General features: G+C 49.7%; 2 protein-coding genes across 2 annotated transcripts; one reads left to right on the top strand and one right to left on the bottom strand.

Annotated features, from left to right (window-relative positions):
* Positions 1-23: 23 nt before the first annotated feature.
* Positions 24-2668, bottom strand: LOC119110683 (centromere protein X). Its single transcript, XM_037234583.1, has 2 exons — positions 2602-2668; positions 24-857 (listed from the first exon to the last, which is right to left on the bottom strand). The coding sequence occupies exon 2, from the start codon at positions 843-845 to the stop codon at positions 561-563; it is 285 nt and encodes a 94-aa protein (XP_037090478.1). The 5' UTR covers positions 846-857; positions 2602-2668; the 3' UTR covers positions 24-560.
* Positions 2669-3098: 430 nt separating this feature from the next.
* On the top strand, positions 3099-16873 carry LOC119110462 (putative dimethyladenosine transferase). Its single transcript, XM_037234298.1, has 7 exons — positions 3099-3205; positions 8591-8704; positions 10433-10619; positions 11099-11402; positions 12458-12679; positions 15611-15717; positions 16038-16873. The coding sequence occupies exons 2-7, from the start codon at positions 8647-8649 to the stop codon at positions 16078-16080; spliced, it is 921 nt and encodes a 306-aa protein (XP_037090193.1). The 5' UTR covers positions 3099-3205; positions 8591-8646; the 3' UTR covers positions 16081-16873.
* Positions 16874-18203: the final 1330 nt, after the last annotated feature.

Genomic DNA, 18203 nt, shown 5'->3' with positions numbered 1-18203 from the left:
CGAGCTGAGCGAAGTGAACGTTCCCTCACATAATGGTTCACGCTTTGGCACGTAGATGTGCGTCGCTGTCACGGCAAGCGTTTTCCAGCCCCACAGTACCAGCCGTCAGTCAGCTCCGTTCAGCCTCGGACAACGAACGGCGCTCCTCCACGTCACCACGCATCATCACGTTGCCAGACCACCCCACCACATCGTCCGTTGGCTGTCTGTCGACGGCATCAACATGCCATCCGGCTGCGTGCGATACGCGGCGGACTGACGCTAGACGAGGAAGATCTATCTGCGCATGTCCCCGCTTCAGCACACAAGGATGTCCTCCGCTAACCATGGTCACAACACAACAATGCATAGGGTGGAGCACGCACCACCCTCGCGAGCGGCCGCCTCCAGAGCAAGTCACGTCAAGGACAAGGAGCCGCATTCCCAGTGCACCCACTCGCAGGCTTGTCAGCTCGCCCGGTCCGCGCCGGCACGGGTTGCCTAGCGGTGGCCCGCGTCGAACCGACCAGCGCCGGCTGCCGAGCCGTGCCGAGCCATGCCGCCACCGCCGACAGGTGGCTTCACACATCCAGCAGCCACTGCGGCAGCACCTTCTCCAGGTGCTCCAGGCCGACCGACGGCGCCAGCGTCAGCTGCGCCTGGTCGGCCGCGCGCAGCGCCGCCTCGCGCACGTACAGGCGCAGCGCCAGCGTCGCCAGGCGCAGGCCGTCAGCGCTGAGTCGAGTGCGCGGTGAGCTGAAGTGCAGCCGCAGCAGCTCCTCCACGGTGCGCTCCTTGAACGTGGCGCCGGGCGCCGCCGTCACGTGCGCGTCCCCACTCTGCGCCATGTCCCCACTCTGCGCCATGTCAGCTGCCACCTGAGCCCCGGCCGCCATGGCTGTTCATCAGTGAACAGGGTGTGGGGTGCAGCATCCAACGAGCGTGTCGGCCCTGGTCACGGACCGGCTCGTTCTACGTTTGATACTGTATGGTGCTCGTACAACGCAATGAAATCCTATATGCTAGGGTTCTGCTTGCTATTCATAACACAGACGGCTCTGGCACTTCCGTCTCAACAGATTGTTGCGGTTGTATGTGACGCAATTGCGCTGATCATTATGCATTCAATAGTTGCATGAAGTGCATGGGAACATGTCAGAGGTCGGCACTATCCACTACAGGTGTCAGTGATTTAAATTCCAAGTGACAACCACCAGGCAGCTATATGCATATGCCAGTGGGACCAGTGTGCAGCCTGCCACCCAGCGGGCAGCTTAGCTGTTGTTGTGTTACTGCAATGGAAGGGGGTGGGGAGGGGAGACCTCTGACGCAGTTTGGCTGAACAACACGCTTGGTCGCTATTTCATGCTGAATTACTATCTCAGGTCAAATCAGTCAATCAAGAGTCACTATCTTAGGAGATGTTTCCTACAGCATTGCTAACCTTCTGACAATATTACTAAGAGGCATACACAAAGTTCAAAACATCTCTGCATATAATGAGTTCATCACCACCCAATGAATGAATACATGCTATATTCCAGGACATGCCCATTTGGATATAAAGGAACCACATCCCTTTTTAACATTAAAAGTGAACAGACTTTGACATTGGTCACTGCTTCTGCCACACCTACTGAGAGAGCCTTTGCACTAAAAAGCTGTTAAGAGGGGGAAGGAGACTGATATTATGCCAATTTTCAAGACCAATATTTTGGGGGTTTAGCCCAACATATTGAAGGGAGTGTCACATCCTTGGCGCAAGTTTCAAAAACATACTCTGATGGAGCCTGATGAACGGGTCTAACAATAGCACTGTGTTGCCAGACAAGACATTTCATCATTGCTGACTGAATAATGGCATTCCATTAGCATTCATGTATTCTAAACCTTGCGTGCAGCCATATCATTTTGTCCATTATTACCTGATTTGCAAGCTATGGTACAAAGAAATACTAAAAGTAGCATATAACAAAATTTCAAATAAACTGACCAGAGATGGGAAGAAAACAGCAAAACCAAAAAATTATTCAAACATTGTGATCATATCTTGCCCTACCTGACACTTATCAGAATTTAAATAAGCAGAAGCCTGAAGGTCCCTTCCTCAACAAGCTCAAGTGGCTAAAAACTAGTCATCAAACCAATGTGCATATCAGTACAGAATTCTGAACATGCTACATCTAATAACCATGTGCTGAGATCCGCACTACAGTACGCTATTCTGATGGTTTCTTGGTGTCCAATCAAATGCATGGCATAAATAAGAACAGTGGCAAGCAATTGCTGTTTTTATATTACAAGTTCAGAGTTCTCATGCTGACTACTATCCATTATCTTTTTGTATCTATTGCCCTTTACCTGTAACTCTTAAGCTTTCAAATATGTAAGAAATACATGCATTGCAAACACGACTGATGTAACAGTGATATGGTACCAGTTTCAGCAGCGTGGATGTCAACAGTAAGGTGAGTGCTCGAAGCTTGGGGCAGCCATCCCCCAATTTCAGCACAGACAGATGCTACAAGGCATGCTGATGTTGTTTAGAAAATTACATTAGCATACCTTGACAGCATTTTGCATGCAAAAATAATAACAAAAAATTGCGCGATCCGGCCTGACCTGATCGGGGCGCACACCCGCGCACGTTTGAGTCGCACTGTACTCAAACGATCCGCTTAAATGACAAGAGACTTCATAAAGGCTGCATCATAAGCGGTACCTTGCAAAACAGGATTGATTTGTTTTTTGGATATTTTTGAATATGTTTAATGCAAAATCACCTCTGATTGTGTTAAGTTCGCAAGGTTGGCACCGAGATTTCATGTTCAGATTCAGGTTCATTTCGTGATTTTTCATATTTAAGTATCTCCGGTAATAACGCGTACTGATCCAAGAATTTGCGCTCATAATGCTGAGAAGACCAAGCTGCACCTGTGTGCGAAGTTTCAGGCCAACCTGAGGAGTTCACTGGATCCCGAATGTGGACCTGAATCAGTGTGCATCTGGTGCCTACTTACCAAACGTAAATTTGGCTGCGATTTTTCAATAAAAACTTGGCATGGTTATGACGCAGCAAAGACATATAGCACGCGGTGATCTATAGACGTATGTTATGTACCACGCGCCTTGATCGCGCGTGTCCCTTGCTGTCATCTGGAGGAGCAACAGTTGTATTGCACATATCTGACAACGCTCATAAGAACAAGGAGTGACTCCTACACGGGTGGGTAATTTTTTACTTGGGTACCTGTATGGCCCAGACGGAGGGAAGAGCTACGCTAGCTGCAGGGTTCGAGTATTGTCGTGCGGGCAAAAAGCTGTGAGGCATCAGCTAACATTGTGAGTCACTGAAAATGGTTTTGCATCGATCGGGGTCGGGGTTCTTTCGGGCCGACTGAAGGCCATAAGGCTTTGCTTGATATGATGTCATGGTATTGTCTGGGTATGTGACGTCACTGGTCGTGAGTGTGTAAGGCTCTTTTGGGTCAACTGAATGCCGTAGTGCATCAGCTGGCCATGTGTCGTCACTGGTATTCGATTGAACATCAGGCGCGGCCGGCCTCGTTCCATCTTTACTTTTCATACCTGTTCTGGTGCAAGCATTTGCGTGCCGATAGGGTTTGACCGAATTACCCCAATGTGTGACGTCCCTAATCATCACTTCATACGAGTGCACTTAGGCCCCACGACCACGGTGTGTCGTGGTCCGCGAAGTATCCACCGGATAGCGTGACGTCACTGGTATTCGAATAAATACTGGGTGCAACAGGCCGTGCTTCATTTTTACCTTTGTACTTGTCTGCTGCAAGCATTGGCGTGCTGGATGAAAGCTGCCGAACCCCTGAGTGTGTGACATCACTGGCCATGAGTTCCAACGGTGCTTTTCGGCCAACTGAAGCCACAAGGTGTCAGCTAGCGACGTCACTGCTATACGACTGTAAGACGTCAATGGCCGGGGTTTCCACGGGCCCTATAGGACCGACGAAATGCCGTTAGGATCAGCTGGCGATATGACGTCACTGGTATTTGGCTGACATCAGGCAACAGGTCATGCTCCATTTATACCTTTCGTACGTCTGCTGCAAGTATTGGCGGATTTTTTGTGCGGCCAACTAAAGACCATAAAGCATCAGCTAACGATGTGACGTCGCTGGCACTCGATGTGCGTGTCGCTGGTCATGAGGTTTTCGGCCTCTTTTGGGCCGACGAAAGGTCATACGGCAATGACTGAAGATGTGACGTCACTGGTATTCGAATGAACTTCGGGCGCGACAGACCATGTTCCACCTTTATCTTTGGTACCTGTCCATTGCAAGCATTGCCGTGGAAGGCTCTGCCAAATTACCTGAGTGTGTACGTCACTGGCCATTAATTTGCACTCTTTTGAGCCTACTATAGGCCATAAGGCATCAGCTGACGATATGATGTCACTGGGTTTCGACTAGACATCATGCGCAACAGGCCATGCTCCATCTAAACCATGTTTCGTCTGTACCTTTCGCACCTATCTGCAAGTATTCGCGCGACACAGGGGCTCTGCCGAATTACCTTAGCGTGTGGTGTAACTAGTTATGAGTTAACGCGGGTTTTACTCTGGCTGAATGAAGGACATCAAGCATCAGCTGCGATATGACGTCACTGGTATTCGACTAAACTCAGGCGACAGGCCATGTTCTATCTTTACCTTTCGTACCTGTCTCTTGGAAGTATGGGCGTGCTGAATGAAGGCTCTGTCGAGTCTCCTGAGTAAGTAACGTCACTTGTCAAGAGCTTTTTACGGGACCTTTTGTACCCCCAAACGGTATAATGCATCTGATGATATGACGTCACTGGTGTCCGACTTAACATCAGCGCGACAGGCCATGTTCTATCTTACCTTTCGTACCCGCCTATTACAAGTATTGACGTGCTGAATGAAGGCTCTGTCGAGTCTCCTGGGTGTGTAACGTTACTGGTCATGAGTTTTTTCTGGCTCCTTGGAACCCTCTATAAGGAAAATGCATCAGTTGACGACGTGATGTCAATGGTGTCGACTTAACATGAGGCGTAACAGGTCATGTTCCATCTTTGCCTTTCGTACCTGTAAAGTATTGGTGCGTTAAATGATGGCTCTGCCGAGTCACTGAGTGTGCGACGTCACTGGTCATGAATTTTTACCAACTATTTTTGGCTGAGCGAAAGCCATAAGGCATCAGCTAACGAAATGACGTCACTGGTAATCCACTGAGTGTGTGACGTCACTGGTCATGAGCTTTTACGGGCCTTTTTTGGCCGAGTTCAGGTCATTAGGCATCAGATAACGTTATGGCGTCACTTGTATTCGAATTAACATCAGTTGCATAAGCCATGTTTCATCTTTATCTTTCGCACCTGCCTACTGCAAGTATTCGTGCACTACAAAAAGGCTCTGTCGATTCGCCTGAAGCGTGTGGTGTAACTGGCCATGAGTTTGTGCAGGTTACTCGGCGACTGACGGACATCAAGCATCAGCTGACGATATGACGTCACTGGTAATCAACTAAACTGCAGACGAATCATCTGAGTGGGTGACGTCGGGTGGTTGAGTTCATACGGATTCACTTGGGCCCGCCCAAGGCCACAAAGCAACACCTCCCGTGAAGCATCAACAGGATGATATGTCGTCACTGTTATTCGACTTAACATCAGGTCCAACATGCCACGTACTTTCTTTACGCTTTTGTACTTGTTTATTAAGGCACTGACGTGCTGAATGAAGGCTCCGATCGAATCTCCTGAGTGTGTGACGTCACTGGTCACGAAGTAGTTTTTACGGGCTCCTTTGAACCCATTTTAGGTTTATAATGCATCAGCTGATGACATGACGTTACTGGTGCTCGACTAAACATCAGGCGCAACAGGTCATGCTCCATATTTGCCTTTCGTACCTGGCTGCTGCAAATATTCGCGTGCTATATGAAGGCTCCGCCGAATCACCTGAGTATGTGACGTCACTGATCATCAGTTGGTAGGAGGTCACTTGGCCACCTACGGCTACGGAGTTCCGCAGCAGAGGTGGGAGATGCACCATAGTTAAGCACACTAATTTTATTGTGCGCACCATTAAGTAACAACTTCAAACGCAACGGCTGTTTCAACGACTAAAATTTTGAACCAACGTAAACACAAAACAAAGGTTTTCCCAGCCCACAAACCGACGTATATGTTAGCCAAAGCTATTCCGCCCGACAATCACAGGATGCGCCCCTGAGCAGCTACGGTCCGGAATGCCCTGATGGCTAAATAATAATCAAGGGCGCCGCCTAGCGGCCATAAGTCTGGGGCCACAGCCCGGAATATCAGTGACGTCATATGGTCAGGTGATGCTTGATGTCCTTCAGTCATCCCGAGTAAGCCCGCGTAAACTCATGACCAGTTACACCACATGCTCAGGTGATTCGGCAGAGCCTTTATGTAGCGCGCGAATACTTGCAGTATAGAGGTGCGAAAGGCAAGATGGAACATGGCCTGTTTGCGCCTGAGATTAAGTTCAAATACCAGTGATGTCATATCGTCAACTGATGTCTTGTACCCTATAGGTACAAAAAAGCAGCCCGTAAAGAACTCATGACCAGTGACATTACACACTCAGGAGATTTCACAGAGCTTTTCCTTAAGCATGTCAATGCTTACAATAGACAGGGTACGAAAGGTAAAGACGAACATGGCCTGTCGCGCCTGGTGTTAAGTTGAATACCAGTGACGTCGCATCGCCAGATGATGCTTGATGTCCTTCAGTCAGCCCGAGTAAAACCCGCGTAAACTCATAAACCAGTCACACCACACGCTCAGGTGATTGGGCAGAGCCTTTATGTGGCGCGCGAATCCTTGCAGTAGATAGGTGCGGAAGGTAAAGATGAAACATGACATATTGTATCTGATGCTTAATTGAATACCAGTGACGTCATATCGTTACCTGATGCCTAATGGCCTTAAGTCGGCCCAAAAAGGCGCGGGGAAAACTCATGACACAATGGCGTCACACACTTAGTGGATTACCAGTGACGACATATCGTTAGATGATGCCTAATGGATTCACTCGGCCAACAATAGCCTGTAAAAACTCATGATGACGCACTCAGGTGATTCGGCAGAGCCATCATTAGGCTCGCCACTACTTTAACAGGTGCGAAAGGCAAAGATGGAATATGACATGTTGTGCCTGATGTTAAGTCGAACACCAGTGACATCATATCGTCAACTGAAGCATTATACCATATAGGGGGTTGAAAGAGCCCGTAAGAAACTCTTAACCAATGACGTGATTATAACACGCGAATGCTTGCAGTAGACAGGTACGAAAGGTAAAGATGGAACATGGCCTGTTGCGCCTGATGTTGAGTCGAATACCAGTGACGTCATATTCATCCCGCGACGCTTTACAGGATTTATTGATGCTTTGTTGCATTGGGCTGCCCAAGCGAACCTGTATAAACTCATGACCAGTGACGTCACGCACTCAGATGGTTCAGCATCACCTTGATATAACACGCGAATGCTTGCAGTAAACAGGTACGAAAGGCAAAGATAGAGCATGGCCCTGTTGCGCATGACACCTAGACGAAACCCGGTGACGTCATATGGTCAGCTGATGTGGTATTGGCTTACAGTGGGTTCAAAACAGTCTATACAAATTAATGGTTAGTGACGTTTACACAACTCAGGTAATTCGGGCAGACCCTTCCTTCAGCATTCAAATACTTGCAATGGACAGGTACTAAAGGTAAAGATGGAGCATGGCCATGGCCGCCTGAATTGTATTCGGATACCAGTGACGGCACATCTTCAGTTAATGTCGTATGACCTTTCGTCGGCCCAAAAGAGGCCGTTCGTAAAATCTGATCACAAGTGACATCACACACAGTTGAATGCCAGTGACGTCACATCATTAGGTTATGCTTTACGGCCCTCAGTTGGCCCCCAAAGATCCATAAAATGCATCATGACCAGTGACGTCACACACTCACGTGATTTGGTAGCTTTTATTCATCACGCCAGTGCTTGCAGTAGACAGGTACGAAGCTAAAATGGACCTTGACGTGTTGCGACCCAATATTTAGTCGAATATCACTGACGTCACGATACCCAGTGATATTTCACGGAACATGATACACCGCGGGCCGTGCGGGCCTAAGTGCACTCGTATCAAGTGATGATTGGTGACGTCACACATTCAGGTGATTCGGTCAAAGCTTTTATTCGGCACGCAAATGCTTGCAGCAGAAGGTTACGAAAGGTAAAGATGGAATAAGGCCCGTTGCGCCTGATGTTTCATTGAATACCAGCGACGACATATCGTCAGGTGATGCTTTACGGCATTCATTGCACCCAAAAGAGCCCTAAGCCTCACAACCAGTGACGTCACATATCCAGTCGAATACCAGTGACATCATATCGCTAGCAAATGCCTTGTAGCCTTCAGTCGGCCCAAAAGAATCCCGATCGATGCAAACCCATTTCAGTGACGTCACTACGTCGGCTGATACCTAACAGCATTTCTCCATCATGGCAGTACAGGAACCCTGTAGCCAGCGTAAGCTTCTCTCCCCACCGTCGGCAATACAGGTACCCAAGTAAAAAAAGCCAACGGGTGTCTGCTGAGGTGTGAATTTTTAATTCAAGAAGCATCTAGGTTTTGTAGCCACAATGCCAAAAGTGAAGGCTGAGAAGAAATCCCGCGTCCACAAAGATGTGCAGAAGCAAGGTAATATAATTCCATACAAATGTCAGGATTTCACTTAATGTCCAGTAATTTTGCAATGCCTCATCTAAATAATTGTGCTTGTGTGTGTGTGCATACATGCAGTATTGTCATTCATCAACTCCAAAGCTCAGTTGGTGATGATGCTGGAGGCCTGGCCTTGAGTCAGAATGCAAAACAAAATGTTACATCAAGTCTAGATATGGTGGCATTTTGGCACCAGTTTGGAGCATGTATGTTGTAAATCTGGGCACCCTCAATGGTGGTGTGTGGTTGCCTATTTCAGGGCATAGAGAAGTGCTTTATGTACCTACCAGATATAATGATCTCAGTAATCTCATTTTGTGATCTATGAAATGTTACTTCAAGCTGACTTTTCCAAGGTACTTTTAAAGGGGATGTTCTGCATTTCTATAAGCTTTGGATCTGAAATAGCAATGTTTGAGGTCATTTGTAACAGCCTACAGTCCTGCCCTTCTTAAGGCCTAAACTCCCCTATTTTCTGATCTGCACATCCACAAAGATATGCAGACTATTTTGGTGACACTATTTGAAGGGCACCCATGATGCCGTAATAACATCATTCAAACCCTGCCATTCCCTTTGATTGTTAGGTTGTTCATATTTGGACTTTGGCATTCATGAGTATGATTTTCAGATATGATGGCCATCAGTTGGCTTTTAATCAATACTGCACAAGCCACAATTGTGTAACCAAACCTTGCGTTTCAAGGCATTGTGTTGTCACTCAGAAATTTTCAAACAAAAACTTTCAAAGCATTTGTTACCAAAATAACGGGTAGCTTCACCACCCTTTGACCAGCCTGCATTTGGTGCTGTGTATGTCATATTGTATCATATATCAGGTTATATCAGGGTTTGTTGCACAATGTCATGTTAAGTGTCCTTGTGTCAGATGGATGCTTTACAGCCCAGGTCTAGCCTGAGTTTGGAGCATGTTTCTGCTGGTTTAGCACATTGATGTGATGTCTTGTAGGTGTCTCATGCTGGGTTAACAGTCATGCAGGGTTAACAGATTGGGTCACATGAGATCCAGCTTTTTTATCCCCCCCCCCCCCGCTCTCCCAGAATTTTATAGCAGACTTTTCAATAAGCTTACAATGGATCAGTTTTTTAATGATACATATTAACATAGAAGTGGCTTATGATGATTCCCACAGGTAGGAATGTTACTGGCTCTGTCTTGCAAAGGAACTATGTACACTTACATACTGGTAAACTTATATCACATATCAGCATCATCCCTTTTGATGGAAATGAGCAGTTATGCCATATTTACAGTATACTAAGACTGCATGAAAAAATAAGAGCCTTTGTTATGCCACAGTAGGGATCAGCAAAAATTGACCAGAGCCTTATGCCATATGACACAATCTTATCAAGTGAAACCTGGCTGAGCCCTTCCTGGGTAAAATGAGACTTATCATGTTATTGTGGTAGTTGTAGATATGAGGCTAGGCAATGAAAATTATTTTATATTTATATGGATCACACCAGCATGATCAATGAGTTCAAGCATTAGGTGTCATATTTTTTGTAAGCTAGTTTCTCTTATTTATTTGTGCTGAGCAGTCAGCATGCATAATGCAAAATGTCCACAAACTTGCTTGTGCTGTATTGCACTCCCCCCTGTTGATGGGACAGGTGAAGGGCAGTCAGCATATTTCCATCAAATTGCTGTGGGCTGGACAATGTCTTCGTTTATTTCAGGAATGTTGTTCAACACAGACCTTGGACAGCATATTCTGAAGAACCCTCTTATCATACAGAGTATGGTAGACAAAGCAGCTCTTAGATCCACGGATGTGGTGCTGGAAGTTGGCCCGGGGACAGGAAACATGACTGTCAAGTTGCTGGAGAAAGTGAAGAAAGTGATTGCATGTGAAGTGGACCCCAGGTAAGCAAGCAGCCATGACAGGGAAACAAAAAGGGTAGAGCAGTATTGTCTGTAAGTTAATAATCCAGAAACGCCCCTGTTCAGAAGCATCCTACCTCAAACAGGTTTACTAGTATATGGATTTAAGTGCTGTGCACTAACAGCTTACACACGTTGGATGTGCCAGGCCATTCCTGTTGAATGTGTGCAGCGCAGTTACAGAATATGATGTATTTGTTTTTACTTTGGCATCATATTTGTATCTTTATGAGGACATTCGTACTAGCATGGATGAAGTATGGGGAACAGTTTAGCATCACTTGAACATCAGTAATCCAAAGGAAATAGTGGATAATTGAATTTGAAATGCATAAATTTCCTGTTTATATAGCCTTTGGTGTATTAAAGCACCAGCAGTTTTCAATGTCAGTGTAGTGCAGTGAGTAGCACTCCTTTGGTTCCTGTGGCATGGCTGACATGTTCCTTCTCCTGCCGGCCAGGATGGTGGCCGAACTGCAGAAGCGGGTACAGGGCACGCCCCTCCAGCAGAAGCTGCAGATCGTCGTCGGCGATGTGCTGAAGACGGACCTACCGTTCTTCGACGTATGCGTGGCCAACCTGCCGTACCAGATCTCGTCTCCGTTTGTGTTTAAGCTGCTGCTGCACCGGCCGTTCTTCCGCTGCGCCATCCTCATGTTCCAGCGCGAGTTTGCGCAGCGTCTGGTGGCGCCGCCCGGCGATAAGCTCTACTGCCGTCTCTCGGTCAACACCCAGCTGCTGGCCAGGGTCGACCACATCATGAAGGTGAGTGAGGCACAGCAGCAGCCTGTCCCGGACTGAGCGCCCCTCCCCCCTCCCCCCTTTGGCGCGGCAGTGTTGGTCATATGGCATGTGTGCACGGGCTGATGTGTCACTGAGAGATGCCTGAAGATGCGTTGTGTGGCGAGCAGCCAAAGTTCGCGCGTCACATCCTAAATGCCAGGATATTTGTATCGCATGTAGATAATCATACTGCTGAGGACAACTGATTCCATATTAACCAGCTTTTGAAGGAAATGCTCCACATTTGAAGACATTGAGACAATCATTGCATGTTGTAAAACAAGTTCACTTACAACTATTGGCATACTTTTTAGTGGAAAATACTGCTCTAGGCAAAACAATCTCGCTGTGTAGTAAATATGCTCCTCAATAGGTCATTGTTTGATTACATCATCGTACCCTGCATGATGTTGATTGAGTGCCAGTTGGTGGCCGTTTTATCTGGAAAACGTGCTCACGAACGCCAGATAGGAATGACTTGACAGTTACATTTTTATTGACCTTAAAAATTTGTCTTGGGTCATATGGCACATGTGCACTGGCTGACGTGTCGTGGCGCCAGTGATGGATCATATGGCATATGGTTGCAAACAACTTTGTTGAGGCTGTAACTAATAACCGATTGCCACATAACCAACGTACTGGCGGAATTTGAATGACGATTTTATGGTGTCATGGGTGTCAGGGTAACCTTGGAATGGTCTCCCCGAAATAGTCTGCACATCTTCGAGGGCGAATAGCTCGGGAACTCCAAGGTTTTAGGTCTTATGGGCGGTGCTATGAACTGCGCCAAATGATCCTCAAGATGGCTGTTATAAATCCCATACAAATGTGGAGCACTTCCTTTAAAAACCATGAATGCTATTAGTTTCCCGGATACATTCGCCCAGCACTATTGAACGCTTGCGTGCACCTCCACACACCCACACACGCACGCATTCGCGCGCAAGGGCGCACCCCGTGAACACGGGCGCTCGGTGGCGCCCACGCACGGACGCGCAGCCGGCCCGGCCGTCAGTGTCGCGTCGTACCGCCAGATCGGCAAGAACAACTTCCGCCCGCCGCCCAAAGTGGAGTCGAGTGTGGTGCGGCTGGAGCCGCGCAACCCCCCGCCGCCCATCAACTTCAAGGAGTGGGACGGCCTGGTGCGCGTCGTGTTCGTGCGGAAGCACAAGACAGTGGGCGCCGCCTTCAAGCTGGCCACCGTCACCCAGATGCTGGAGCAGAACTACGTCACCTGGTGCTCGACGCAGAACAAGGTGAGCGCCGGCCGTGGGGCTCGAGCGGGCGGAGGAGTGCTGCTCTGGTCGTGGCGTGCCTGGCGGCAGAGTTGGGATGTGGTTGATCTTCATGGCATCCGCCTCCGCTGTTCTGTTGTGCTCACAGATCACGACCACATCGTCTTGGGCTATTTCTATTTATACTCAGTCGTGGATGTTTTTCAGGATGTGGTGGCTTTTGCGGTGAAACATGCGAGGCTGTTAGCATCAAACGTGCGACTCAACCCTTTGTTGAGACTGTTTGGACCAGATGGTCCCTTCCGCGGCTAGTATTTGCGGATGTTATTGTACGATTGTGACTGGTCGTGTGGATTCACAGGGCTTTTGCGTTGTAAGCCAGGGGCCCACTGGCTTACAACGCAAAAGCCATATACGCAGACGCAACTGTGCGTCTGCGATTTGCGTTTGCGATTCACTGGCAGTGGCCACACTGAATGCTGTCTGTTGATGCAGCCAAATGGGAGGTTGTCGCACAGGTCGTCTGGGGTGAATGCGCGGGGCAGTTTCACCGTCATTCGTGTCAGAAAGTACACGGCGCGCCTGGAAACCCGTGGAAAGTTCTAAAACAGCACCTCGTCACTCTGGGTATGTCGGCCAGCCTTCTTAGGACGGACGGCGGCTGACCGCAGGTCATCAGACCGGCTGCGAACCCAGAAAGGTCGCCGTGGCTGCCGTATGTGAGCTGTCGCGCCTCACTGGGTGTGGGCCGAGACGGCTGGAGGCCAGGCCTGGCGCTGCTGACAAGCGGTGGAACATGAGCTGGGCATGAGCCGGGACGGGCGGCGGCCAGGCCTGGCGCTGCTGACAAGCGCTGGAACATGAGCTGGGCGTGGGCGGAGACGGGCGGCGGCCAGGCCTGGCGCTGCTGACAAGCGCTGGAACATGAGCTGGGCGTGGGCGGAGACGGGCGGCGGCCAGGCCTGGCGCTGCTGACAAGCGCTGGAACATGAGCTGGGCATGAGCCGAGACGGGCGTCGGCCAGGCCAGGCGCTGCTGACAAGCGCTGGAACATGGGCTGGGCGTGGGCCGAGACGGGCGGCGGCCAGGCCTGGCGCTGCTGACAAGCGCTGGAACATGGGCTGGGCGTGGGCCGAGACGGGCGGCGGCCAGGCCTGGCGCTGCTGACAAGCGCTGGAACATGGGCTGGGCGTGGGCCGAGACGGGCGGCGGCCAGGCCTGGCGCTGCTGACAAGCGCTGGAACATGGGCTGGGCGTGGGCCGAGACGGGCGGCGGCCAGGCCTGGCGCTGCTGACAAGCGCTGGAACATGGGCTGGGCGTGGGCCGAGACGGGCGGCGGCCAGGCCTGGTGCTGCTGGCCTGGCCGCATGCCATGACTGACATGAGTCATGCGCGCCATAGCCGAAGTAGCTCGATTTCCGTTGGGTTAGAGAGATGCGGTATTCATATCAAGGCAGGATATTTTTACGTGCCATATTATTTATTAGAAAGGCGCAAATAACCACTGCAGTAGACGCGCCCTTCAATCTCACTAACCAACTAACGATTTATTAGAAACATTAGTGGTAGGATGTTCTGGACAAAACGTAGTAACTGAGTAACTCGTATTGAAACCGAGGTCAGATACTGGCGTTCCGGCTTCACAGCAGCCAACGTACTCGGACGGGGGAGAAAGTGAGCATTTGCACAGAGATGCGTCATTGTTTGCAGATGATCACATGCTCTCCTACGCACACAATGTATCCGCTGGTAAAAAAACGAACAAAAGCAGACGAGTTGGTCGGCGTTTTTAGGCTTGGGTGGCACCTTTTTGAAACTGGCCTCAAGTACAAGACGCTTCGACCTAAACCGAGATTGGCTGAGTCATGAAAACCACACAGTCGTGTAGTTCGGTTTTTGTTTACCAACATCCACCCGGGATGATTTTTGGCATGCAAGCCAGGAGTGGATGGGCGGGGAGTCGGGTAGGGGAATTCCGTGAAAATTGTCTTCAAATGGAAAGCAGCAGTTTTCTTAAGCAAAAGTATGTTTTGCTGAAAAACTGCTGTTTATCAATATTTGGGGGATCAGACTAGGGGATTAGACAAGAAGCAATTGTCAGCCATTGATACGATACAGTGTATATCCAACTAAGGATAAAGATACATTAAAAAATGTTTGTACTTGCAAGCGAATTCAGGTAGACAGGTACCTCGCATTACATATCATTTGTACATGCAACCAGAGCGTAATCAGACACCCTATTCTTTTTGATAATGGCATGCAGTAGCAAGAAGTAGCAATCTATGTATCTCTTCTTTCTCCTGGTTATTCGACGAGGAATAAGCCTAACAACACTGTCGTATTTTTTTTTGAGAAGGTTAAACTGGCTTTGTAGCCAACCGTACACGTCTCATCTAGTCACGCATGTGTACGGTCCGGAAAACTTCTGCTTGGCAGATGGCTCTGCGGTGTGAAGCTGGGACTGGTAATGTTGAAGTGCTCTTGCCTCGGGTGTCGACGATTTTAGCTCCAGATGGAATACCTAGCACTAACAATTTGTTCGTGAATAGTGAACATCGCTCACTCGTGGTGCTGGTAGTGAAAAGATTAACGCGTCTGTGCTAACCACTGCGTGTCTGGGAAACCAGAGGTACGGGGTTCGATTCCCCGCGACGCCCCCCCCCCCCCCCGCCCTTCCTGTCAGGATGAAAGGCAGGCGACGTTATATAGCCTCAGCAGCTGAGAGCGTCGTAAAGCCCCAATGACAACAAGCATCGCTCACTGGGTTTTTGCGAGCGTCCTGTGAATTTTTGTGGGACCTGTTTGGACCCTTCGATTTTGTGTCGATTCACTGTGCACGTACCTGTTGTAGTCCTGTGTGCTGGTGTGTGTGTGTGTGTGTGTGTGCTTTGCAGTGTCCATTGGGGCCCTATGTGATGCGTGTTTGTGTTGACGGCTCGCCTTTTCAGCGTGTCCCGGAGGGCTTCGACACCCGGCGAATGGTGGATCAGGTCCTCACGAACGGCGGCTTCACGGACAAGCGAGCGAGACACATGGACATGGATGACTTCCTGGGGTAAGTCGATTGTACTTGCCCCGGGTGACGGCACCGTCGTTCGTGTTCGGGTTGTTAAATCATATGCAGGAATTTTAGCGAATATGCAGCGCAATGTCGATGCAGTTGTCGGTTTCCTCTGGTATGTCGACAAGGGAGAGCTGCTTTCCAGGTAGAGTGTTAGGCGTGCTACCAAATGCGTGTTTAGATGAAACAAGCACGTGTCCCCGAATTCGCCTCATTTTAAGTGCGCTCGTGGCATCTAATACTGCTGCGCACTCGTTGGTTCGTGTGCGATGTTTTCCCAACAGCGCGGCTCTAACTAGCGTCTGTGGTGCCAGGCTGCTGCAGGCGTTCAACGCCGAGGGGTTCCACTTCACGTGACCGGGCCGGCTGGTGATGCCCCTGTTCGGACGCGCCGTCTTCTGCCGCCGCGAGCGCTGCGGATCGGACGGTGGCGCGCCGACGCCCACCGCGCTGAGCGGGACTGTGACCTGGGCCTGGTTCACCGCTGGACGTACTGGCCCGGCACCTAACGCGCTGGGCTGGGCTGTGACCTGGGTCTGATTCACCGCTGGACGCACTGGTCCGGCGCCTAACGCCCTGGTTGTCCGGCACTTGGCACGCTGGTTGTCTGGTGCCTAATGCGCTGGTTGTCCGGTGCTTGACACGCTCGTCCGGCGCTTGACGCGCTGGTTGTCCGGCGCTTGACACGCTGGTTGTCTGGCTGCGCAGGGTGGGCTTAGGGTCTTGTTACGGCGTTTTGTATGTGCGGCGTATGTTGTGGCACGTGGTGAGACGGTGTGACGTGAGACGGCGCTATAACAAGCGGGGTGGCGCGACTTGTAGAGGGGCAGGCGGTGACCCGTGACGGCTGTTGCATCGAGATGATTGTTGTTTTTTTGACGTACTCACACGGCTCGTGTCGGATGTGGTATGAACCGTCAAGGCGATTCATGCGTCGTAGAATGAATCCTCTCCGATGGAACGGAATCCAAGGCATGTGTTGGGAACATTCGGGGGGGTATTTCGGTAAACAAAAGTGAAGGGTCAGATCCAAAGTACGTCAGATCCAAAGGCAAAGGTCTGAATCACGACATGTAAGCATATGCATTGTGTATCGTTTTTCTCAGTGACGGTGTCACTGTATTATGTGCAAATATATTACAGACGAAAATGCACTATTTTGTGACCTATCTGGAGTGAATGTGGTTAAAAATGGCTTTCTTGTAATGATAGCGTATCAGGGTTGACGATGCATACAGTGGGCCTGGTTACCAAGTGTCGTAATCTTTAAAGTTATTCTGGCGTGGGACGACGAAAACTGCCGGCGGCAAGGTTCGAACCCGCCACCCCAACTGCGTCAAGCCTCCAATTGTGTATTCACGATTGTCCGTTGCGTCTGCAGTCATGTAACTTTGGTAGGCCCGTCGCCGTGCGGCAGGGCTCCAGTCGACGGGTTGCCTCTCTCCGCGTACGCCAGAAGTGAGCCCCTGGGCGGCGGCTGCCACCATGTGCGCGCCCGGCTGGAGCTGTGGGCGGCGCCCCTCCGTGGCTGAAGGCTTTGCCGTCCGCCTGGCAGAGAACCTGTCGGTGGTCCTAATATGTGGGTCGATTCTGGGTCAAGGCGGCCTGGACTGACACCAACACCATGTGCAGCGCACAATGAGCGAAACTGAATAAATGCCCGCAGGGCGGGAGTGCGTTATGACTTCACGCAGTCTTGGGTACTGGGGGGGGGGGGGGGGGGGGGGGGGGGGGGCGAGGAATTCGTGGATCGCGTAAACAATGGCGTGACCGAATCCCTTTCCATTGACGTGATTTCGCGTTGGGCCTTGCCATTGTCAAGTGTCGTCTATGACAGACTTGTCGCATGAGCCCGGTAATTGTCCTTAAACAAGTGGCGCCTTGATTCAGAGATAATTTGAATCTGCATTACTTTAACTGAAACTTCATTAAAGATTTAATACTTTCATTTAAATTAGGTTAAGTGGCAGTTACGGACGGCTTTAGTATAGATCTTGCCAGCTGATTTTTCTGTTACTGAACCATTCATCAACCGAATCGACGTCATATTCGGTCTTGAATTAATGATCCGACTAAAGAAATTTAATAACACTGATTCGTATGAGTGTTTATGCGTACGCACTATGCAATCTATCATTATTTAGGGGTTTTATGGTTTGAGGCTTGGTGCTACGGGCTGAGGCCTGTTTATCTAGATGCAAGGCAAACGCCTGACCTGACCAACATTTCCGGGTCTCCTGTGCAGGTGCCTGACTGTGATCGTCAGCTTGTTAGTGGCGCACGACATGAACTTTCCTCGCTGTAATGTCCTGTAGGTGGTTCGAAAAGAAGCAGGAGCAGTTCTGTTGGCGCCCGCACTTTCTAGGCAAGTTCGAATTCAGTCGCGCTCAGCCCTATGCTCTGAGGCTACATTTGGACGATTATCACCTGTTTCCTTACTTCTACCGGCCAGTTCTCCATCGTCACAAAAATCGCTCATA

Source organism: Pollicipes pollicipes, unplaced genomic scaffold (genome assembly GCF_011947565.3).
Source record: "Pollicipes pollicipes isolate AB1234 unplaced genomic scaffold, Ppol_2.1 Scaffold_7231;HRSCAF=8579_pilon_pilon_pilon, whole genome shotgun sequence".
NCBI lineage: Eukaryota > Metazoa > Arthropoda > Thecostraca > Pollicipedomorpha > Pollicipedidae > Pollicipes > Pollicipes pollicipes.
This window is presented reverse-complemented; position numbering and strand designations above follow the sequence as displayed.

Excerpts from the sequence above, each read along its gene's own strand:
- LOC119110683 (XM_037234583.1), bottom strand. The coding sequence starts at position 845 with ATGGCGCAGAGTGGGGACATGGCGCAGAGTGGGGACGCGCACGTGACG.
- LOC119110462 (XM_037234298.1), top strand. The coding sequence starts at position 8,647 with ATGCCAAAAGTGAAGGCTGAGAAGAAATCCCGCGTCCACAAAGATGTG. Across the intron at positions 12,680-15,610 it reads GGTGCTCGACGCAGAACAAG|CGTGTCCCGGAGGGCTTCGA; the intron begins GTGAGCGCCGGC and ends TCGCCTTTTCAG. Across the intron at positions 15,718-16,037 it reads GACATGGATGACTTCCTGGG|GCTGCTGCAGGCGTTCAACG; the intron begins GTAAGTCGATTG and ends CTGTGGTGCCAG.